This window comes from Psilocybe cubensis, chromosome 11 (genome assembly GCF_017499595.1).
Source record: "Psilocybe cubensis strain MGC-MH-2018 chromosome 11, whole genome shotgun sequence".
In the NCBI taxonomy this organism is placed as follows: Eukaryota; Fungi; Basidiomycota; class Agaricomycetes; order Agaricales; family Agrocybaceae; genus Psilocybe; species Psilocybe cubensis.
The window spans coordinates 1,265,085-1,288,644 of record NC_063009.1 but is presented as its reverse complement, the minus strand read 5'-3'; the positions used below and the strand labels follow the sequence as shown (position 1 = coordinate 1,288,644).

Here is a 23,560-nt window from a genome sequence, read left to right as displayed (position 1 = left end):
AGGGATATGCGTACCTGCAGTGTTGGTGGAGGTGTGGACGTTGACGCTCAGGTGCAAGGGGCTGTCGCAGACAGGTCGCGGAAGAGCAACGTGGTGTGATGTTGTTGTTGTAGACGTGGTGTGATGTGACGACGCTGTTCTTGGTGTCACCAGTTTTGCCCATTCCTACATGCTCCCCACCGTCGTATTCTTGCTTGGCCCTTTGCGCGACGCGTCTCGCCCTTGCTCGACAGGGATTATCGATTACCACCGCAGAACTGGCTCGATACCCAAACCCTTCGCCGAACCAGCGTTGGAAATGCCGGCGTTCCCAGCCAGCACTCTAGACGGCCCATCAAGTGCCCGCAATTCGTGGGTAAGCTTCTTGGGCAGTCACCGCTTCCCCAGCAACCGCTCCTCCGTGCTTTCAACCGCGTCCTCCAACATTAGCGCGACCACAGGGTCGACGCGTGAAGTCCGCCAGACGTTTGATCCCGTTCTTCCCGACGAATTGCTTATTAGCGTAAACGAACAACTGACGGTCGTCCAGTCCTTTGATAATGGGTGGTGCGTGGTCGGTCGCGAGAACAAGTCTCTATTCGCCACCGCCAAATCCCTCTTCAAATCAGCTCCAGCTGCGGAGGCTGAAACTTGAGCTCGGTGTAGTACCGGCATGGTGCTTCATGAAACCTGTGAAAGGTTTGCGAGCAGAGAGACCCGTCAGAAGTACCAGTCTGGGCATTACCATCAACCTAGAAGAATCTGGCCCGTCGCGACACTCCATCTCAACATGGTCCAATTTCTGATGCATACGACCACTCACCAACCCACATACACACCTTCCCTTCACATATCCATCCTTCCCTTGTACACCGTTCATACCCGGCCCATCTTACGTTTCCTTTTTTCCTTATCTGCTGTCTGCCTTTCCGCCCTAATGTTTTAACTGTCCGCAACCTTCCGTTTGTGTAGAACGCCCAAGTACCAGCAGAGTTGTTCAACGCGGTAAATGCGATTGGTGGCTCCGATCCGTTATAGTTGCCGTCACTCATGGCTACGAAATCACATGCCCAGCAGCCCCGCTTTTTATCTACCACTCCGCAACTCGACCACACCGAGTTTTTCTTGACCAATACCCCGCACATTTCTTCGTACTGTTACAATGGCCACCAAAGAATTCAAGACCTATGCGACGATCCATTCGGGCTCGTACATCCTCATCGTCCTCATCGCCGTCAGCGAGATATTTGCGTCGATCACTGGGCTCAAGTATGCCTTCACCAAGGCTTCCAAGAACATGCGCTCGCTCGTCATGTTCATCTTCCTCCTCATGACCGCGCTGTTGTCTGCCATTGGCGAGGCCTTCGTCTGTAAGTATCGTTAGTCCTGTATAACTGTCAGCTTCTAACGAAGTCAGTCTGTGTGTAGCGCTCTCTGCTGACCCGCTCTTGGTCTGGAACCACGGTGTCATGGACATCCTTGCGTTCTTGACTGGCCTTGCGGGTACTCTGTCAGTGACCGGAGAGCATACAGTAGGCCGACCAGAGGATATATTAGGCCTTCATCTGACACAACAAACACATCTAATTCATTGTATATAGTTACACTACTATCTGTTACGGTGTAAACTATTTATCAATATATTTATAGGGTGCTTAATGCCAAATGTTCCTCGAGGTCGACTGTAGTAAGCCACATGACCGATGATGCTGTCTGGCTCAACTATTATCAAACGTTTTGGAGTATTGAGCGCATATACAATCTTGGCTAAATATCCGGGGCGTTCAACATATGGGCTTCGTTGACTATCCTCCAACGTCAACTGTTCATGGAGGGAAATCACAATAAAGGTTTTGCGATCAGTTGGGCCACCACCCTCTTTGAACCTCCAGATACCTTCAATGAATCCACAATCATCGACTGCGGACTGGCTTTTAAAATGAACTGAGCCATTTCCAGCATGCATATGGCGAGTAGTGAAGTTGCGGCCTTTGTGAACAAACATTTTTACTGGAATTGCGAATCTAGGTAGGACTTGGGCGTTGACAGGGTGAGGAAGTAATTCTGCATGACGGAAGTTTGTTGAAGGGGATGTTTGATGAAGGTAGTCCAAAATGGCTTGATAAACATTGTCAGGGATCTTCTGCAACCCGGCTCCACTGGGATCTTCCTTTTGAGATTGTTTGGGCAGAAGTATGGCCATAAATTTGGCTACATATTGATTTGTATCTTCTTGTCTGCTTTTGATTAGGGCCATGAGTCGCCCACGTCGGCACATTTGTCTCAACATTGTGAAGTCAATCTCCCCTATGATTATATCAGACCCAAATGCAATCAAACACAGTGTAAAAATAACATACATAGATGATTGTTGAATTTGATTTTCTGCAAACTCCCATTATGCCTTTCTCCAGCAAACTCACTCAACCGCATCAAAGGTCCCCAGAAGGCCATCATGTCTGAATTGTGCATAGCATAATGGTGGTTGGGGCGGGATCCTTTGTTAGGAAATAGGCTTTGCGATGAAGCTCGATGGCGTAAATAATGCTCATGATAAGCCTCTGATGATTCTGGAGTAACAGAATAAGAGCATATAATATTGGTGCAGGTGACAAGATCGTAGAAGTTCTGTAATAAAGATTGGTGTCGATGGCTTGATAAGCGTCCCCAAATCTCCGGAACAATAAGTGGTAGGAAGATGCTGTATAATGTCACTAGTCCCTACCACTTTTTATGATAAAACAATAGCAAGTGTTAGCACACTCTTTTTATAACTGTTGATGGTTTTATCACAAAGCAAAATAATGAGAAGACTGGTCTATTTCTCATAAGTTTACTTCGCTTTTTCAAAGCCTTTTTCATTAGATAATACCCTTCTTTCTCATTATCTTTAGGGCGCTTTTTCATTACCTTTTGATTAGATACTAGCCTGGTTATTTGATAAGATTATTCTACATCAATATATCTTATCTTTGCTTGGTCATTTCTGATGCCATGCCATCAAATCAGGAACACTGTGGGTACTTCTAGGCCATGTCTATCAATCCATCGAAGCTATTATTAAATAAACTTTTCTCTCCTCGGCCCCTTGGTCTATAAATAGTGCTCATCCTATGCTACTTTTGTGCATTGCTGGCAATGGATTGGGCGCTTTTGGGGGCATTTCTGGCCCATTTCCCTTGGTGTTTTTTGGTAGACCTATAGTTTTAAAGTGTCCCAATCCGAATATGAAATCAGAATTGCAATATCTTTACTCATTATTGTGCAATTAAGCGTACGATGTTTTGATCAAAAAGCGCACCTTGAATAGCACCATCCAGGGGCTGGTATGCACCATTTTGACTATGCAATTATTTTTCATTTATAATAGACGGAGTACATGCCAAGTTTCAGATCAATTGGAGCAGTGGAACCTATTGAACTAGGATGTGCACCCTACCCCTCCTCCTACCCCTTGTACAAATGCCTTCCTGATCAGATAAATTTATGCACAACCAGGGTTGGGTAGGCGTCTATTATACCAATTTTTAAAGCCCAAAATCTTGGTGCAATTCTAAGATTTAAGGGTACTACCCCCCATCCTCTCCAGAACTTGTGTATTTTATTATGGGATAGGATGGGCTCACAGACCATTGAAATACATGTAGATCCACTACTAACAGTACATAGAGTCCAAAATTTACCCTTGAAAGCCCTCTTCAACAAGGGAACATACTGATTTAAGGGGGGGTATGAGGATAGGTATGGTAGGTTATTGATCAGGCCATATCTCTACAAATACATTGTCATAAATCATATTCTTGACGTCTACAGATACCTATAGTTGCCCCCTAAATATCTTTCTTAGGCTGCAAAAAGATCCGTCCATTAGCTGAGATGCTGCAGAGGGAATACCATTCTTCATCAAAATGCATAGTATTTTCACATTTACCATATATAAATGATTATGATCAGAAAATATAAAAGCAGGACAGTATAGCCCCAAAATGTAGCTTTCCATAACATTAAGGATGTTGTGCATCGGACCAGTGGTTGTTGAGATATGGAAAGAAAGGTGTTGAAGAATCCATCAGAGACCCGGATGGATATTGGCCTTTATTTATGCTTTGTTTGTGGTCACCTCTTTGGCCTTTCTCCGAGATACATTTTGACATATCTCAGCTCATACTCATCGGATTTCCATGAGTCTATATACCACAGATAGGTGTCATTTAGGGCTACACAGCCGTATAGTTTATGTATTTTATAAGTGTTATCTTTTACATCATATTTTGCTTTTCCTCCATTTTTGAACAACAATGCTTCTTCTTCTTGTACCATCTTGTTAAGCGTTCTGGTCATTTGGCAGTATGAATATAATATGTAGAGGACCTTAGTAGCTATCTGTGAATGTAGGATATGTGCATTTTGGTGAAGTATAAGCGGTGATATGGTCATATTATGTTGTACATCCAATACCTTTTTATTAGCCTCATAACCAAGGTGTTCCCCTTCACTCTGAATGCTTCAAAGATATGTATTGTGTCTGTGGTACTATATAGAGCAGATTTACATACCTATATGTGCTGGGAATGGCCATTCTACCCCATAATAAAATATACAAATTCTGGAGAGGATGGGGGGTAGTACCCTTAAATCTTAGAATTGCACCAAGATTTTGGGCTTTAAAAATTGGTATAATAGACGCCTACCCAACCCTGGTTGTGCATAAATTTATCTGATCAGGAAGGCATTTGTACAAGGGGTAGGAGGAGGGGTAGGGTGCACATCCTAGTTCAATAGGTTCCACTGCTCCAATTGATCTGAAACTTGGCATGTACTCCGTCTATTATAAATGAAAAATAATTGCATAGTCAAAATGGTGCATACCAGCCCCTGGATGGTGCTATTCAAGGTGCGCTTTTTGATCAAAACATCGTACGCTTAATTGCACAATAATGAGTAAAGATATTGCAATTCTGATTTCATATTCGGATTGGGACACTTTAAAACTATAGGTCTACCAAAAAACACCAAGGGAAATGGGCCAGAAATGCCCCCAAAAGCGCCCAATCCATTGCCAGCAATGCACAAAAGTAGCATAGGATGAGCACTATTTATAGACCAAGGGGCCGAGGAGAGAAAAGTTTATTTAATAATAGCTTCGATGGATTGATAGACATGGCCTAGAAGTACCCACAGTGTTCCTGATTTGATGGCATGGCATCAGAAATGACCAAGCAAAGATAAGATATATTGATGTAGAACAATCTTATCAAATAACCAGGCTAGTATCTAATCAAAAGGTAATGAAAAAGCGCCCTAAAGATAATGAGAAAGAAGGGTATTATCTAATGAAAAAGGCTTTGAAAAAGTGAAGTAAACTTATGAGAAATAGACCAGTCTTCTCATTATTTTGCTTTGTGATAAAACCATCAACAGTTATAAAAAGAGTGTGCTAACACTTGCTATTGTTTTATCAAAAAGATGGTAGGTACCACTCATAATGTGAACCATTGGTCTGCTTTTAATTTTCCATGTGTCTTTTCTCCTAGATTTGACGGCGGCCGCTCTACCCAGCTTGGAATAACAGCTCCAGATATGCAAGCGCGGATCTTATCAAGCTCAAGGGAAGAGAATATGCAAGAGGCCTTCCAAAGATCATTGAGGTAGTTGTCGTCATCAGAGTATTCATCTTCGGAGTCAGGAATAAAATCCCCATCTTCCAGATCGGACTCTGTCTCATCCACTGTGGCCATGGAAGCAGCTGAGCGCAGACGTTTGTTGTAGGCTGGAGTATCATCATATATCACACCTTCTTCGAAAAGGCCTTCCATTTCATCATCGAGATCTTCAGGATCAATGGTGATGCTGTTGAGGGCATCCAGGACATGGAGCTGAGGTGACGGTTTAGGAGTAGCTGGGCCAGATGCATCAAGTAGACTGCCGTCGTCATTCCCGTCTCCCTTGGTAGAGTTGTCGCCTATGCCCCATAACACACGAGCGTGGTGTTGAAGCACACCCTCCATCCAGTTGTGCATTATGCCAAGCAATGTGTGACGTACTGGGTCACCATAGGGAAGAGCATGAAGGGATGACCATCGAACCCCATGTTTTGCGTAAATTGCTTTTCGCTTGATTTTCGTAGTCGCTTTCTTCCATTCCTCAGCAGCAGCTAGAACTTCGGGTCCAAGGCGTGGTTCATACTTTGTGATATCAAGGTTCTCTAGTTCGGCGCGTTGAAGTTTGCAAAAGGAACAAAAGTTATGAGATTTTACCCCTGCAAACCCTAACGCCTTTCGAATAGCCAGTAAATCGCCGATTCGGGCCAAAAGCCCTATGCGTTTCATGATTCCTTCAGGGTGGTTATATGTTTTGACAATTTTTCCTTCCCACATGGGCTTGAGGCGGTCGACAATTGGGTCAGAGACCGCCGTTATTGTGACCATAGAAGGTTCTTTAGGAGGAGGTGTGATGCCAGCAAAAAAAGTGTTTTCTGGTAGATGTTGCATGTCATGCGGAAGGTTTAAGCAAAACATCATTATAGCCCCACAGGATGCAGTTTTTCCGGCTATCTTGTTGGTGAAAGGATTGAACCAGTCTATATAGTACCCAAAAGTGAGATTGCCAGGTGTAGTAGAGAAAACACCGTGTTCGTCTTTTAGACTTGTCCAGGCCGGGCTATCCCAGATTGTTGTCATATTGAGAGGCGTAGCTTTATGCCTGTAGGATTCTTCGATGATATCTTCAATTCCTGGTCGTGATAGAAAGTGCTCTAGCCAGGAATGAAAGTCCTGCGTGGAATATAGTCTGCGTGGCACAACGCGAGGCCCTGCTCTTGTCGCCCGAGTCGCCCAGAGATGCTCGCCACAGGCTTGTGACCTGGATGTCTCCTTTGCTGTGCAAGTAGGTGGTAGTGTTTCTAAGCTATACATTGTAAAGCATTTTGGGCAACAGATGGAGCGGGATATTGTCGGTTCAATGGAAAGGGCTTTCATTGCACTGCGTACATCTTGTGGCAATCGGATTTCAGGGGTGGAATGTGCAATGTCTGGGTCCGGGGTAGGGGCTGCACACAGAAGCTTTCCTAGAGCAATTGCAAGCTCAACGATGGTATTGATGACTTTGAGAAACTGCGACGATGAGGCACGGCTCAAACCACACTTGAGATGAAGCCATGATATCGCGATACAAACAATGAATATCAAGGATTGCTTTAACGATTCTTTCCTTGCATGGAATGCATCTGTATCTTGTTAATAAAAGAATGCTAAAACGAGAAATTTCTCTTACCAAATGCTTCATCATCCGTACCCGCAGTTGAATTTTGCTCATCGATAAGGCCTCTCTGAGCAGTATTTGGATTTGTTTCCGATTCCTGAAAGAAATCTGTTAGCCACTCTACAGAAGCATATATATTAATATGTACAGATATTTCCAACCCTGTAGGCATGTCTGATAGAATCTCCCTGTATCGAGCTTCATACCGAGCTTGGTCCTTTTTTCGATGTTGTGTTCGTGTTGAGGGGTGAACCAGTTTCCCAGGCTGAAAGGCCCCAAAAGAATTCAGAACCATGGGTCCTTTAGAGCATAGTGTACAGGTACATATAACCTTTTTTTCAGACTTTGGTGCAGCATCCATCGCGATCGAAAGCTTGCCCGCTCTCGGCGCGCTGGTCAGGCCCGCAATCTCGTTTGTGACATATCTAGGTGTGACATTTGGTATCCTATCAGGTGACCTTTCAGTAACCCCTACAGTAACCTCTCAGTGACCTCTCAGTGACCTCAAAGGTTAATCATTTTAACAACCTCTCAATTGAATGTCCGCCGTGTCCTTGATTACGTATTTCCTTTGGCGATAGTGTTTTTCTTCATCCCTCCACTTGCCCTCCACCTTGGTTCGAGTTTTGACCAAGTTCGCGTTCACTAGTCCCAGTGACTCCGCAGTCAAAGTCATTTCCCCTCCTCTACTTTACTGATAACATTTGCGAGTGTTATCCAGCTCTGCTGAAAACTGTGTTCATCACTCTTTCGTTTGATCTGATTCCTTCCGCAATTTTTGTCCTCTGCAATCTCAGCCACGTTCTTATCAGCTTCGCTTGAAAATTTCGCATCTCAGTGAAGCAGCTCCATTGGATCAATTTTCTCACTAGCCATCAATCTCCTATGTCTAATCCCATCCATAGAGGACTTTCCCTCCATATCCGCCCGGGTATGTTAACACTCGGTATCTGCCAAATGAGCATTCATATTCTGGTGGATATGCAGGGATGTGCATATCTTTGTAATGGACCTACGTAACCCAAATCTGCTCTCCCCCTTTTTTATAATTTTTCTCTTTGCCGATGCTCTTTCTGATATTTGTTCTGTTTCACTCCATCAAATCAAGTCCATGAAATCTACTTATCGAAAACCCATTGTTGAAGAATGCATCAGCGCCCTAGTCTGTTTTCGACATATTCAAGCACATTTCACGTTATCAGGACTAGGAGACCACGTTCTAACCATGACAGACTACTCAACGCGCCTTTAGGGTTCGTACAAGAGAGGGGAGGGGGGCAGGTCAACTTACTGAGTTTTCCTTCGTCTCTTCTTTCACCTGAGTCGACAGTAATATTTGCCTTTCGTTCAACTTTATTAGTTTCAAAAGAAAACCCGCCATTCAACTGTAACGAGTACACTGGACGCTTGAATCTACTTCGTACTGCCACTCGATTTATGCGAGGATCTTGCATTCTATAGATTGGAAATAATCGTTCCGGGGATCGATTGCACGTAGTCTCACTAGGCGCCAGCCCGACGCATCCAAGAGACTCTTGAGGCTGAGATATGTATGCTCTTGAGAGTTGTAATGGAACATCATCTGGAACACATACATATCAGAATCAGAAATTACATTTTTATGTATATAGGTGAGTAAAGTATACAGTTGACATACCGTCAAATCCATTGTATAGGGACCATGACTGACTGCGCCATAGTTTGGAAGCAATGGCTCCGGGGCTTCACTATAGTACCTGGCACTGGCAATAGACACGGCGTCTTTATCTGCAAACATTTTGCACGAGTAGGGGAGTATGTAATCAAGGATGATGAGAGTGGTATTTGCTGCAGCGACATCCCGTAATCGTTGTAGGATCTTAACCATATCGGGCATTGGCCAATCGTGCAATACATGTCTCAAATAAAACACAGAAGCATTTTTGATTGGTTGTTCGTCGAAAAAATTATGGGCTATACACTCTAGTCAGTGTTTCCGCGAAAACTGTAGACTGTAGAAAGACGAGATGGTCACCATGGAGCTTGATGTTTCCATTAGCTACAGCGTCTGGCAAATTCTGAGACCAAAACTGGAAATGAAACATTAATTTTGGACGTAACATGAAATTGGTTTATCGTAAACAGACCTTCGTACCCTCTTCGATAACGATAGGCAGGTCTTGAATGACGATATCAAAGTTTGGATATCTGCGTGCTAAAGGCAACATAGCTGTCCCAATTCCGCCTCCGACATCTACAATCACAGATCCCTTGTCCAAGTCTTCCCAGGAAAATGCTGCGAGGATCTCAGACGGTGAGTAAAAAGACATATTGCTAGATAAAAGTTAGAAAAACGAACCGTGCAGTACCATATCATGATCTTCGATTGCACCCAATCCTTTCATGGCATAATCAAATCTACGCCGCATGTAATGGTTCTCGGGATGATCGAAGAAGTCCCAGTACTTAGATTTGGTGTTGAAGGCGCGCGAGAATATTGTTTCTGTCAAGTCACAAGAATGGCCAAGGACGGGGTCTTTCAGGACATCCCAACCCACGGCACCACATTTCTGGTCCACATCCATGCTATATATTCTTTAATGGTAGCCATTCAGCAACGTAATACGGCTTACAAGTGGCTAATCAATGCAGGGAATCCTGTGTCATCGTATTTGCGATCAGGTCTACAATTCGCCATATAGGTGACTCAAATTTATAAAAGCAAGACGACTTGTGGACGCACTCAGAAATTAGTTTGTCCAGAGGCTTCCCAGTATCCATGGTGGATGATGTTCTGTTATTTGTAAATACGTCAGGCTTCACCTCGCGGTAGATGTGATGGATAACAAGATATCTTATAACGCGACCTATAACACAAGTTAGAGCATGATGATGCGACAAGGTTGGATCTACCCAGTTTTGAGGGATCTAGGCCGCATTTTGAGGCTATGTCGTTGATATGAAGACCCTATAAACATAGTTAGAGAGATTTTCACGGGATTTATCTAAATGTACCTCAGGTCCAGCTTCTCTTAAAATCTCAGTGATATTTGCCTCTAAGCATGTCCTGGTAGCGAAACTGAGGTGTCCCTTGCCAAAGATCAATTTTGTGAGTCCGAAATTCTAATCAGTAGCTGAGATCTGAGAACTTACTCCAAGTGCTGCTCTATATACCGTATCTGTAGGAGGGGAAAGTATGGCGATGAGTTGCATGCACGCAGCAACTGCAATTTTTGCATCTTGAGCAGCGCCAGGCAGAGAGCGAAAAGTCTCAGATGATTGATCAAAGTGAAAGGCGTCAAGGTCCGGTAGGGAAGTTCGATTCTCTAGGCATAGTTTCTCTAGTGCCATTACTGACTGTTGTATGAGGCCAACTAACTGGGATACTGTGGTCGATGGCATGATAAGGGCCAAAAGAAGTCCAACTGCTGTGTCAAGCCGGGGGTCTTTTCATTTTAAAGTCCAATGACAAGGCCAACGGTTATTATACACTGAATCTGATAGACCGGTGTGTACATCAGCTTACCGTCCGGATGGGAAGAGTATAAATTCTATGGTTTACCGCGGACGACAAAGCTTTTTCTCGGAATAGGATGATATCAAGAGACCGTGAGCCTGGTCAAAAGAAAGAGATAATGACAAAAAACCAATAAGAAATATTGCGTGGGAAAAAATGTGTAACTCGGAGATGGACGGTGTTAGATGCGTGAAGAGGGAACCGCTACCTTCTATCTTATCACATCCGATATTCCTACATACTTTGGGAGCATCATACACCAATGCCATTCTATTCCGTCTGAGCCGACACCTCCTTCGGACTAAAATATGAATAGAGGTGAAGTTAGGTCAAGCTTGTACCAGTGACCACAGTCATGACCCATTTCCATTTCCCCTAGGCCTGGTGGATCGTGCGGTCCCAGCATAAAAATATACGGTCGCCAGTGTGGCATGAATCTGAAACTAATGAGAACAATTTATAGTCTTCTTGCATTCATACACCAGATTCCATCAAATGTTCTGATTTCAATCTTTGATGAAGGTTCCAAAAACTGGACTGATAGATTGCAGATGTAATCTCATGTGAGGAAATCCACTGACAGGATAAAAACTTAAAAGCAATCAATTATCATAGAAATTACTCACTTCGAGTCCCAGCTCCAATCTCCAACCATTGTGATTGTTTAACTTCCACAAATAAATGAAGGAAAAGACGCCTTTGGAGGTATCTCAAGATTTTGAGGTGCGGCGTTACGGTCGGGACTGTAGGGAGCTGTTCTTTACAGATAGCAACTTTATCAATCTCAATCATGGTGAGCGATGTGGTATCAGCAAAATGCCACTAAAATTGCTTACGGATAAATTTTTCAAGCTTCATTTGGGACCATTCCAGAACCAGTCCTACGCGCTTGTGAAGCCCTTTCCAGAGAATGCGAAAGAAATCCAGATTTATTCATCCGTGGTCAGCTCTTTGATCGATCTACAAGGGCTCGTGAAGTTGTTTGTCAACTTTTAGGGGCAGACGCGGATACCTGTGTATTTGTCAGTAATGTTGCTACTGCTATGAGCAATGTCCTATGCAGTATCAGCTTGACTGAAAGAGATCACATCATTTACAGTGAGCACGTTATGCCACTCAGTATAATTGAGCGTTGTTACCGATTATCGCACCATTGTCCAAAACTCAACTAGCTGATGCAGTTTTTGAATCCGTGTCCACAGCCATCCTAAACATTCCAAGTCGGCCTCAGACTTCAGTTTTCAAGTTAGCGGAGGGGGCACTTTCACACCAATCTATTTTAGCACGGTTTCGTGATCATATTCGAGAGGTCCAAAAACAAATGGACGACAAAGAAGCCAATACAGTGTCGTTAAGTATCCAACCTCGGAAAACGGTCGTTGTTATCGAAAGTATTACGGCTTCCCCAGGCTTGCTTTTGCCATGGAGGGAAATGGTACGCATATGCCGAGAGGAAAATGCACTGAGCATCGTTGACGCTGCACATTCACTCGGTCAAGAGCTGAACCTTAATCTCAAAGAAGTAGACCCTGATTTCTGGATGACGGTGAAGTACTACGTTACTTCAGCTTTGGAAAAACTTCTGACAGGATGCTAGAACTGTAGCAAGTGGTATTATGCCCACCGCGGGTGCGCAGTACTATATGTCCCAATCAGAAATCAGGGTATGATAAAGACGCAGTTAGTGCCAGGGACTAGGTACCCTACTCGTGGCTCGACCCCCCCAGATTTCGTTCATGAATTTTATTGTAAGTAGTTCCTGTCTGTTTCTTAAAGAATATTTTATGATTGTCGACGCCTTTCATCAAAAGGGAGTGGAATGATCGATCCAATACCCTTTCTAAGTGTCGAAATTGGTAGGTTAACTATGATACTGTGTTATCTAGCTAAACAGCTAGTTTCATATAGCCAGATCATTCAGAGATAAATTAGGGGGAGAAAAGGCGATCAACGACTACTGCCGCTCTCTCGCCGTAACCGGCGGACGCTTAGTGTCTGAAAAACTTGGTACATCGGTCATGGACCAGACTGAGGGAAACGAGCTGACTGCCAATATAGTAGGAATATTCTTCTTTGAAGTTTAATAAGATGGAGCTAACATACATCTTGTTATTACCTAGACTAATATTGAACTCCCACTTCCTCCAAACATCACACCGTCTAAAGAAATATTCTTCCTGTATCAAGACGAAATGCTGGACAATCATAGGGTATTTGCACCTGCTTTCTATTATATGGGTAAATGGTGGGTGCGAGCTAGTGCTCAAATATACAATGATGTAAGTCGTTTATCTTGGTACTACTCATATAGTATCTCTAATTAGAGCAATATCTCAGCTTTCTGATTTTGAACAGCTGGCTCACGCCCTTGCCGAGACTTGCGAAAAACTAATTGACTGTGTGGTATTGCGCAAAAAATAACATCCATATTGTCATGACCGATAAACCTTCAGGCAGTTTCTCTCATGTTGTCTGTCTGATTGTGTGCAAATGCAAAAATAGGGGCTTCCGGACGCGACGCGCCAATAATTCGTGACCGTTCTCTACCTTCATGACGTAATTATGTAGATGAAATTAATAAAAGATGGTGAATACGACCTATGCATCGTAACCAACACGAGAGCAAGCTAACCAAAATTCAGAACCTCCTTCGACACACCAACCTAAGGGACCTAAGTCGCATTCACCACATGTTAAAAATCTTATTACACGCCCTGAAGAGGCATCGTGATTAGCTTGATGATTGTAAGCCAGTTCAGCACATACCTCCTTCAGATAGCGGATGAACAGAATGTGTCCTCCCGATATTCTCAAATTGGAGGATGCTTGGTGTGATAAGCCACCATTGGGCGGTTTCTGGTGGAATGGGCAACGGAGGAAGTTCCGGTTGAGAATAACCTTCCGGCTCCAGCTTTGGAGAATCAACAGGTGGCGCACATGAATTTTAAGATACACAGACAGACCTGCACACTTTCTCGCTCCGTCCATTTCCCACCACCCCTCTTTAAAATGACACTTCCACAACCATTTCTGGGGCAGATCAGATCATATTTGTTGAAAGAGGTGCCAGGGTTCTTTTCGTCAGGTTCTATGAGTTCCGGGAGGCCGTTCGGGAAGTCTGAAACCAGCTTCGAGGATGGGAATACATCTTTAGGGCGCTGCAAAGCCTCAAGGATACCTGGAGGTATCGCATTCTCCTTCGCGGTTTTGACAGGGGTCTCGATCACTCCTTGAGCGGAATGCAGTTCTCTACGCATCTCAAACCAAGGTCTGGAGCCATGGACAACTTCACTTTTACCCAACCATTCGAATCCTGCTTTCTCGTAAAAATCACGCAGATTTTCGTGGGTGATGAGTAAAACACGGCGGTAATTGGCGTAGCCACCCGCACGAGCTTTTTCTAGACGAGTAATGTATTCCTTCAATAACGAGAGGCCAATCCCGCGACGTTGATGAGAAGGAGAAACGCAAACAGAGTGGATGCAGACAGAAGAAGAGTTCGGGACATGAGTCGACATGGAGTCATGGCTCAATGTAGGGGAAGGAGACAACGTTGAACATATATATCCGATAAGGCGTCGCTCTGAACCTGAAGTTGGTTCATACGCTCCGAGGAAGAGATTTCCGGCTTGTGACTGACGGAGACTGGTGAAGTTGAGAATTTGTGTATTGTAATCATATGGCAAGCGTACCGAAAACTAGACTCGGTACCTGCCTCGTCCTCTGGGTAGCCTGCAAAGAACTTAAAAAATCAGGGATCACTTGCGACGTCAGATTCGTTAATCAAGTCAACCCACCCTGCTTCTCTATCTCAAGCGCTGCTGGAATATCATATGACGGAACGTAGTCAAATATCAAAGCCATGTTCTGAGGGAGAACTGGGGTTTGCATGAAACCGGGGCGACATGAAAATTAGTCCCGTGACTGTCGGAGTTTCGGAGTACATAACGCGACGCTCTTTTCCAACTTTGTTCCGACTACTACTGCAAAGAGCATGAAGAACTTTACATACATCCGCTTCCCAGACACTTCTCTAACATTAGGAGAAGATAGACTCAGTACTCTCTCATTATTTTATGATTATAAGCTCCCGACGGCAACTTAACTATTCGCTTGTGCTGTAACAGCATAACTGTTTTAAGGGCGATCCAACTGTGAGCGACAGCCTTACTTAGTTCGCACACCGGGTCGTTGGTGCGACAAGGTTGATCTTAACGCTTAAGGTTATGTAACTAACCAGCATTTATTATGTCGAATGATTTTTCCTGAGAGCAGGCAATCTTGAATTGAACCATTTGGGCCCAATATCTCTGCCAGCTCATAACTGTTAACCGTATGGCAATCGATGGCCCAGAACGCTTCTATTCCTGCAGAACTTCAAACACCCAATCCTTATACACCACACTCACTTATACCGCCCGATCTTTCCCATGAGGTGGCCATTTCTCTCTATCTTTCTATTGCGTCATGCACAGTGAGCTTTTTCTATTTCTACCTGATGTTCGCTCAACGAGTTCGTCAAAGCTGATTCTGTGGGATGTAATGGATAACTTGAAAGTGGATGTCATGATGATATTGAAAACTCGCTTCACATATGTCCCAGCTGTTTACATTGTATCGAGGTATGCACAGTGTTTGACTTCAGCAATCTTGTAGCATTAATTGATAATTATTGTTTAAAGATTATCTGCCCTAGTACATGCCATAGGAACTGTGACTTTTCAAAGTATGGTGACACACATCTCATAGAGTGATTTGACTTGAACTCAATTCTTTTTCATGAAGCGGTGCCTGTACACGACTGTGCTCAGCTTGAACGCACTCTTTGTTGGATATATATCATCGCTGTGTCTACTACCTCCCTTCTCTTTTATTTCCGTGTCAGGGCGATATACGATAGGAATGTATATATCACCTTGGGCTTTGGCCTTCTTTGGCTTGGAATACTTACTGTCGGTATAATCTCGACAGTGGGTGCAATAACGACAGCACGGATAGGCAACACGAGATTTTGTAGCATCAACAGCCTCAATGAAGTACTGGCTTCTGCTTTAGTGATCCTACCATTCGTAAACGATACATTCATCTTCTTTGCGATATCATGGCGGTTAATGCAAATATCCACCGAGCAGTCAAACATCAAAACTCGCCTTAGAGCAATGTTTATGGGTAACACGATGTCCGACTTCATAAAGGCACTGTTGCGTGACGGGCAAATGTATTATCTGTATGAGCGTACTTTACGTTTACTTTTCCATTATTGATCCAAATTTCATTCTTGCAGGACTACCATCGTCACCAATCTTGTAGTCATTTTTCTGCTCTACGCTAAAGGAATATCGGCATCGTTCAAGGTACTTTTATCTGTGCCCAATATGATTCTCATGAACGTCATGGCATGTAGGGTGTTTAGAAAAACAAGAATGGGCATGTATGAGCCTGAGAGTCTACCCACAACAGTTCGATTTAGATTGCCTAGACTTTCTATATCCGATACTATACCATCCTTGGATGGACAAGTACCAGCCCGTTTGTCGCGTTCCGAAGTCAACTTGAATACTAGGTAGACAAGGAGAGTACAATGGGATGTCGTTTAACTAGTTGGACTAATACAAACTCCACCTTCGTTTTAATTGCGCGGCTTAGTTATGGGATGACACAGGGAGAAAAAGTTTCTGAATTGAATACAATGCAAAAAGTCGTCCAGCCTAATGTGTTACAGCACCTGTAAATCGGAGTATGAGTCACAGTCAAACAAGGATAAAATAAAGCAAGATAGCAGCAGTAAGAGGCCAACTCGGTGAGAGGAGACCTACCAAGTGCCAAGGAAATGTCTCGTTCATATGTCACGTGACCTATCGAGGCCGAAACAGCCAAGACGCCACGAACAACGGCTGTCAGTATTCCTCATTCAGCACTGTAGCCGCAGGCTACCTCCAATTCGTTTGGTGCTGCGCCGCTATCGACTCCCTTTTCTCTATATACCACATTGCTTCTCACATGTCGCTTGCAAAACTTACTGCAGTCTCGACGAAGACACTTTCCCTGTTACTTGAACGACAACGTCTTCAAACATTACCCATCGATGGGGCCAACGCTTCAGCTAATGGAAGTTCTTTGCATTATCCACAGATAAAGCGAAATTTGGCTCAGCTAAGGGAGGGGATCCATGCCATGGAATCAAAAGATGGGCCTTCGTCGGAAGCTGCTAAGCTCCTGCGAAACCAGTATGATAGAATGCGAGGGATGTTGTGGGAAGAGGAACGGGCAGAAATACCGAGGTAAGTCAAGCTATCTCATCTACCTTTGCATAGAGTTGAATTATCCTTTTTTTATTCTGTTATGTGGCATTAATTTGAATCTGCGGTACAAAGTTTGGACAACGAACGCTCGTCACCATCCCCACCGCTACCAGAACCCATTAAACCTCCGCCCTTTACACATACAAACGCAAGGGATTCTCTGCTATCACATCCAACGTTTGCTCCTTATACAGACGATCCCGAACAAGGCCAAAGCACGGAACCCCCCGACGCAGGAACCATGTTACACACCCAACGATTTATCATGCAAGGTATTACCCTATTTCTTTGGTTGCTTTGATTTGATTAGTTCATAAGGTACACTCAGAACAGGATCAACAACTGGACCAACTATCTCATTCTATAAATCGGCAGCACCATATATCCTTACAGATAAACGAAGAACTGGATGTCCATCATGGTTTGCTCCAGGATTTGGACACTGAAATTGATAGGACACAAGGACGATTGGGAAAGGCTCGCAAAAAACTGGACCACGTTGCTCAAGGGATTAAAGAGAATGGTCAGCATCTCAACACATGTCCTCTGAAATGTGTTATTCATTTTCCAACTCTTTCCTAGGCTCTGTTGTTGCCATCGGCGTGTTGATATTCATTCTACTCATCCTCATCATTCGATTCAAAACATGAATTATCATCGCTCGGCGTTATACCACTTCCAAAGCTCTCGGCATCGCACTTCTATCGTCTTTCATTTTTTTGACATCACCTCAAGGATTCGTACTACGTTTTATTTTTTTTCTCTTCTGTTGAATTATGGAGCCAATCTTGTTTTATTATAATTAATGTGCGGTCTGTTAGGACCTCCGAATACATTGTCATCAAAACAAATTTCATGTGTATCCTATTCATCGTGTCAATTGTTCCAAAGGAGTCAGTTCGAACAATTCTGCACATCCTGGTACGTGTTTTCTAAATTTACGGATTACCAGGATAACGGAAATACAATTACTAGGTATCCATCTCTCGAATGTCAACGCTTGGGCTGCCGACTGTTCAAAACAAGATTTGATTAAAATATTTTAGAGCCAAATAAATCATTTCCAACATTCTGCAGGCCTCTCCAAGCACTTGAGGACGATCAGAAACAAATTTCCAGAAATGGTTGTAGCAAATATTATCCACCTATGTTGATCATCTGGAATGCGTTGGAAAGACAATTAACTTGTGAAGTTGTTCTTATATCATGACTTATTGACAGATGCGACTCTCACGACGTGGGCACTGGGCAATGATACGGGTCATGTTATCCCTTTCGGTGCGAATTTCTGCCACTCACAACTATCATAAATTGATTATTATTAAGATTCATTACAACTACTTTTTCAGCCTTTTCATTTGGTTTCAATCGTCCCGTTCTCTGATGCTTTCAATGCTAAGCATCCCATTGGAAACAAAATGGAAGATAACGCTGTCAGTTGTGGACTATTGATAAAGCTATGCCAGGGTGGCCTGTGTTTTCTTCTTTCTAGCTGAGGCTTTTATGCCATGCCCCTCCGAGCTCAAACCTATTCATAAACAATTCGGCCATCCGTCAGAAACTCAGGGCACCACTATGGCGAAAAGAGCTCGCCGTCGGAAAAAATATAGCCAATCGCAAAATCCCGCAGGTTTGTATAAAACCCTATATCATTTTTGCCAAGCGGTATTCTGTTTTCCACATTGTTCTTTAGCAGTTTTATTACACGGCGAACGAAATGGATTCTAGGCGAGCCGACGTAGAGGCGCAAAGACGTGGCCCGACTGATATTCGAGATGAGAGCTTTGATGAGAAGGTTGGTCATAACGGTCGCACATCGGTTCGAATGCCTACGGAGTACCGTACGTTGAGCATCAACGTCGAGAACCCAACTTTGGGGAAAGGCAAAGGCAAAGATGTAGACAAACGCAAAGCAGCTGTTAAAGGTGGGTTTATCATCTCCATAACAAGGTCTCTACTACTAACAATGTCAAAACAACAGAACTTTCCTCTTTGGACTGGCATAGGATTTCAAGTGAAGAGGCGCTCTCCCGTCTCTCCGTTTCACCGAAAACTGGCTTGGACAAGGCACAGGCGCATCGTCGTTTACAGACTCATGGAAAGAATGTTATATCACCTCCCAAGTCCAATTTGGTACGAAAACTGCTTGAATGGATACTTGGAGGCTTCGGTAGCTTGCTTCTGGCAGCAAGTATTGTCTGCTTTATAGCATGGTCAGTTTCCCTACTACCTCGCAAAGACTTTGCCTTACATAATATATTCCACCAGGAAGCCTCTCGGGGAACCCAACCCAAATGCGTCCAACCTGGCTCTTGCCGTAGTCCTCCTCTTGGTCCTATTCATTCAAGCTATTTTCAACGCATGGCAAGACTTTTCGACGTCTCGTGTAATGTCTTCCATCAAGGGAATGCTCCCGTCGGATGTTGTTGTTCTACGTGACTCGGTCTCCACACAAGTCCCTGCAAAGGAACTCGTCCCAGGAGATCTCATTACAATTAGCATGGGCGAGAAAATCCCGGCAGACCTTAGGCTCATTGAAGTCAGTGTAGATTTACAATTCGATCGTAGCGTTCTTACCGGGGAAGTGAGTATACTATACATATTATGAATTCTTCCTGATTTATTGTCTAGAGCGAACCAATTTCTGGCAGGGTTACAATGACAGACGATAACTTTTTGGAGGTATATGAATGCCAACTGAACCGTTATTTATTCGGTGAAGTCTGATTGATTCTTTAGACCAAGAATATTGCTCTGCAGGGTACCCACTGTGTGAATGGGTCGGGAGTTGGGGTGGTGATTCAGACAGGCGACAATACTGTTTTGTGTGTATCACTACGGCGCCTTATTTCTTATGAAAAGTTAACACCTCAAAATTGTTGACAGCGGTGTTATCGCAAAGTTGTCATCCAATGAGCAAACAAGGCTGACGACCTTGCAGCGCGAGCTACTTCGCTTTGTCGCAATTATTGCTAGTCTTGCCACAGCAGTCGCGGTTCTTATGGTCATTCTGTGGGCGGCTTGGTAGGTAATCTCGTTTCCACTTCTGAATGTGTTTACTAAACTCCGTCGTCGACAGGCTTCGTAGAGATCATCCGGATTACATTAACGTCCCTACTCTTTTGATTGATGTTGTATCAGTTATGGGTAAGTCTTATTATGTATATCTATGGCTTGCCTTGATTATTGACACTCTTGTTCAGTCGCATTCATTCCAGAAGGCTTACCTGTCGCAGTAACACTTTCCCTTGCAAAAGTCGCCAATACGCTGAGCAAGAAGAAGATTCTATGCAAGTACGCGTGCCCACCTGACGTAGTCCAGATATCATACCACTGAATTGACATCTCTATAGATCGTTATCGATTGTAGAAACCCTCGGTTCTGTAAACGTCCTTTGTTCGGTAAGTAATTTTAAAAGTTCTTCCTCTTAATTGCCTGCTAAAAATGTGTACAGGATAAAACAGGAACGTTGACCCAGAATACGATGCACGTTGAAAATTTGGCAGTATTCGATACGACGTATGAGTCGAATGCCTATAGGCAGGTTGTTAATCAGTCTCAACCACCAGTTGAGAGCAATTTATCGCAGATAGCCGCAGTTGGGGCCATCTGCAACTCGGCGACGTTTGACAAGGACACTTCTGATGATGACGAGAAAAAGGTCCAAGGCAAGAATATCCTCGGAAATGCTACAGGTAAACCAACTCCCTAAAATTCGTTGTTCTCTTCTGAAACCTTGTCAATTGAGATGTCGCCATCCTACGTTTTTCGGACAAGATTGCTTCCGTGGAAGTTACGCGCCAGCGTTGGGTTAACGTTTTCAGAAAGAATTTCAATTCGAAGGTGATCTGAGCGCCTACACAATCTGAGCTATACCTGACAATTTTACAAAGACCAAATACATGCTACAGCTATCCAAGCTGGCTATGTCGACACCTCTAAATGGCCCTCTAGTGTCGCCGTTAGCTGCATGGGATTCATTTACTCGAGAATGCTTCTTGTTGACTGTCAAAGGCGCTCCAGAAGTTCTTCTCCCATATTGCTCTCATGTCCTAGACCCTCGCGGAGGACCTCCAATCGCTCTCACCGTTCGTGAAAAAGATCGCATCTCTGCAGTGCAGGAGAAATGGTCGCGACGGGGTCAAAGAGTTATCCTTCTTGCTCGCAGGATTGTGCGGGATGATTGGCTGGAGAAAGTGGCTATTTCTAATCCTCAGTCTGAGCAGTTTGAGACAGCGGTAGAGGAGTATATGACTGATCTCATTATTGTTGGACTTGTTGGTTTGATAGACCCCCTGAAACCGGATATCAAGCATACTGTCAAGTATGTTATAATGCTAATACAGCTTGCATACGCTCATTCTCATCGTTGAAGGGTCTGCCGTGATGCTGGCATTCGCTTCTTTATCGTCACTGGTACGGGACTCTGACATGTTCACCGTATACTACATACAGAGCTTACTGACGTGCTGTCTGATAATAGGTGATCACCCCACGACCGCGCTTTCTATCGCTGAGCAGGCGGGAATTATATCCAACCCGACAAGAGTTCATCGTGTTGCTGATCTAGACCCAGCTCCGGAGAAATCCATCGCCCTGTACGACTCTGAAAATGAAGTGCAAGATCTGAAGAGCATCATCATAACCGGATCGGAGCTCATGGCCCTTAACAGTGAGCAGATTCATCAGCTATGTCAATATGAGGAGATCGTGTTCGCGCGTACGACTCCCGAGCAAAAGTTACGCATCGTCAACGATTTCAAAAATCGTGGAAACGTTGTCGCGGTCACCGGGGATGGCGTGAACGATGCGCCTTCGCTGAAGTCGGCGGATTGTGGTGTGGCTATGGGGAATGGATCGGATGTGGCCAAGGAGGCTGCGGACCTTGTTTTATTGGGAGATTTCTCTTCGATCATTGATGCTATCAAATATGGTAAGTGATATCCCGTTTACGGAAATATTGAATTGATGTGATTAACAATGGGCGTTCAGGTCGACTGGTGTATGATAATTTGAAGAAGACGGCGTTATATCTTTTGCCGGCTGGAAGGTGATTTCAATTTTTATATTTAATACGAGTATCTTTTCACGATGTCAACTTAGCTTCTCGGAGTTGATGCCCATTGTCCTCAACATCGTCATCGGTGTACCGCAAATGCTCAGCAATATCCAGTACGTACATCTCACAATAGATGAAAGGGATTTTGTCTAAATCTCTGCATTATAAGAATGATTATTATCTGTGTGGCTGTAAGTTTATTTACTCTCACATCGAACCGGTCTCATGTTACTTCCTTTTAGACGGATGTGCTCCCAGCGCTCAGCTTGTGTATGGAACCTCCTGAGGATGGGCTTTTGCTCAGACGTCCAAGAAATATCAAGAAAGATCGCTTAGTGGACTGGCGTCTTCTCCTCCATGCTTACGGATTCCTTGGTGTGATCGAATCTCTGTGCGCGCTTTCCATGTACGTCCGACAACAATCATCATGTGCAAGGTTTAAACCAAGTTATTCACAACGTGGCATACAGGTCATTCTGGTACCTACAGATACACGGAGTTCCATTCTCTTCTCTCGCATTGAGCTTTGCGACGCCGGAGAACCTCTCGAATGAGCTTCTCTTCAGAGCTCAAAGTGTATACTTCTTTACATTAGTTCTTATGCAATGGGGGTATGAACATTATCATGTTCATTACCTCTTTACTTGACTTTGACCAAATTTATATAGTAACCTGCTTGCAACCCGTGGTCGAAAGCTTAGCATAATCCAACATACACCACAATCTAACCTTTACATCTTCCCAGCCGCAGTTGCGGCTCTCGGAATCGCGTTTTTCTTCTGCTATGTCCCGTGGTTGTAAGTTAGCCATAATTCTCACCAGCCAGATAGTTAACAATCTTTTCCATTTTCAAAGCCAAAAGGTTTTCCAGATGAGACCCGTACCCGCCAAGCACATTTTCATTCCTATGACCTTTGGCCTGACGCTGTTAATGTGGGTGTCCCCCCTCCTTCCACATATATGTTGTGCTGAAGTTAGATGCATAGTTTTGACGAAATAAGGAAGTACTTCGTGAGAAGATACCCAAAGGGGTTGCTCGCTAAGATCGCTTGGTAGACGACCCTTGTGTCTGCCTATCGTAATATTGGCAAATCCAGAAGTCTGTTTTGGGAAATCGTTAGTGTACCGTTGTACGTACATACTGTGTAGGTTACTTTCAATTTGTCTTGTGTTCTTTTATCCGTCCTAAATGCCGGAAAATCTGATCAGAGCAGGAGGTACCTGCGCGTGATCAAGTTGAAATTCATCTTTTTATGCCATGTGCTTTACTTGTGAAAGGAGAACTACGTCAAACTGCGACCCATAGGTCTTCATATGACAAAAGAAAAAACACGAGGTTTGACCTGCGAAGCAAATCACATACCAAACGTTGCTATCCCGCGCCTTGAATGTTGTTAGCCACCTGAGCGGCAATACAGGACCCACCAATTATCAAACGTCACGTCGCGCTGTTCAACAGTCCT

The 23,560-nt window shown here is 44.0% G+C and overlaps 8 protein-coding genes across 8 annotated transcripts; 5 read left to right on the top strand and 3 right to left on the bottom strand.

The window, feature by feature from the left end:
• Window positions 1-169: 169 nt before the first annotated feature.
• JR316_0011530 (uncharacterized protein) lies at window positions 170-634 on the top strand (the record flags this gene model as incomplete). The annotated part of the gene is made up of 1 exon (XM_047897181.1): window positions 170-634. The coding sequence occupies one exon, from the start codon at window positions 170-172 to the stop codon at window positions 632-634; it is 465 nt and encodes a 154-aa protein (XP_047743590.1).
• Window positions 635-1,141: 507 nt separating this feature from the next.
• JR316_0011529 (Peptide transporter PTR2) lies at window positions 1,142-1,638 on the top strand (the record flags this gene model as incomplete). The annotated part of the gene is made up of 3 exons (XM_047897180.1): window positions 1,142-1,349; window positions 1,408-1,511; window positions 1,630-1,638. The coding sequence occupies 3 exons, from the start codon at window positions 1,142-1,144 to the stop codon at window positions 1,636-1,638; spliced, it is 321 nt and encodes a 106-aa protein (XP_047743589.1).
• A 7,036-nt stretch (window positions 1,639-8,674) lies between these two features.
• On the bottom strand, window positions 8,675-10,569 carry JR316_0011528 (4-O-methyltransferase 1; the record flags this gene model as incomplete). Its single annotated transcript, XM_047897179.1, has 10 exons — window positions 8,675-8,821; window positions 8,897-9,192; window positions 9,254-9,308; window positions 9,366-9,514; window positions 9,578-9,804; window positions 9,852-9,902; window positions 9,962-10,085; window positions 10,132-10,186; window positions 10,234-10,341; window positions 10,393-10,569. The coding sequence occupies 10 exons, from the start codon at window positions 10,567-10,569 to the stop codon at window positions 8,675-8,677; spliced, it is 1,389 nt and encodes a 462-aa protein (XP_047743588.1).
• Window positions 10,570-11,416: 847 nt separating this feature from the next.
• On the top strand, window positions 11,417-13,156 carry JR316_0011527 (Hercynylcysteine sulfoxide lyase; the record flags this gene model as incomplete). The annotated part of the gene is made up of 8 exons (XM_047897178.1): window positions 11,417-11,528; window positions 11,588-11,833; window positions 11,908-12,281; window positions 12,333-12,483; window positions 12,547-12,591; window positions 12,644-12,792; window positions 12,856-13,014; window positions 13,073-13,156. The coding sequence occupies 8 exons, from the start codon at window positions 11,417-11,419 to the stop codon at window positions 13,154-13,156; spliced, it is 1,320 nt and encodes a 439-aa protein (XP_047743587.1).
• A 28-nt stretch (window positions 13,157-13,184) lies between these two features.
• Window positions 13,185-14,599, bottom strand: JR316_0011526 (putative N-acetyltransferase C9.02c; the record flags this gene model as incomplete). Its single annotated transcript, XM_047897177.1, has 5 exons — window positions 13,185-13,282; window positions 13,502-13,646; window positions 13,699-14,380; window positions 14,428-14,467; window positions 14,533-14,599. 5 exons carry the CDS (start codon window positions 14,597-14,599, stop codon window positions 13,185-13,187), a joined length of 1,032 nt encoding a protein of 343 aa, XP_047743586.1.
• A 902-nt stretch (window positions 14,600-15,501) lies between these two features.
• Window positions 15,502-15,926, bottom strand: JR316_0011525 (uncharacterized protein; the record flags this gene model as incomplete). The annotated part of the gene is given in 2 exon segments (XM_047897176.1): window positions 15,502-15,672; window positions 15,687-15,926. The coding sequence occupies 2 exon segments, from the start codon at window positions 15,924-15,926 to the stop codon at window positions 15,502-15,504; spliced, it is 411 nt and encodes a 136-aa protein (XP_047743585.1).
• Window positions 15,927-16,735: 809 nt separating this feature from the next.
• On the top strand, window positions 16,736-17,687 carry JR316_0011524 (Syntaxin-10; the record flags this gene model as incomplete). The annotated part of the gene is made up of 4 exons (XM_047897175.1): window positions 16,736-17,016; window positions 17,110-17,309; window positions 17,366-17,560; window positions 17,620-17,687. The coding sequence occupies 4 exons, from the start codon at window positions 16,736-16,738 to the stop codon at window positions 17,685-17,687; spliced, it is 744 nt and encodes a 247-aa protein (XP_047743584.1).
• Window positions 17,688-18,754: 1,067 nt separating this feature from the next.
• JR316_0011523 (Sodium/potassium-transporting ATPase subunit alpha-1) lies at window positions 18,755-23,153 on the top strand (the record flags this gene model as incomplete). Its single annotated transcript, XM_047897174.1, has 22 exons — window positions 18,755-18,962; window positions 19,019-19,250; window positions 19,306-19,621; window positions 19,669-19,719; window positions 19,777-19,862; window positions 19,924-20,061; window positions 20,117-20,184; window positions 20,241-20,331; window positions 20,391-20,439; window positions 20,493-20,733; window positions 20,787-20,881; window positions 20,932-21,362; window positions 21,414-21,454; window positions 21,522-21,971; window positions 22,031-22,088; window positions 22,142-22,210; window positions 22,267-22,288; window positions 22,340-22,503; window positions 22,568-22,708; window positions 22,766-22,894; window positions 22,953-23,030; window positions 23,084-23,153. 22 exons carry the CDS (start codon window positions 18,755-18,757, stop codon window positions 23,151-23,153), a joined length of 3,228 nt encoding a protein of 1,075 aa, XP_047743583.1.
• Window positions 23,154-23,560: the final 407 nt, after the last annotated feature.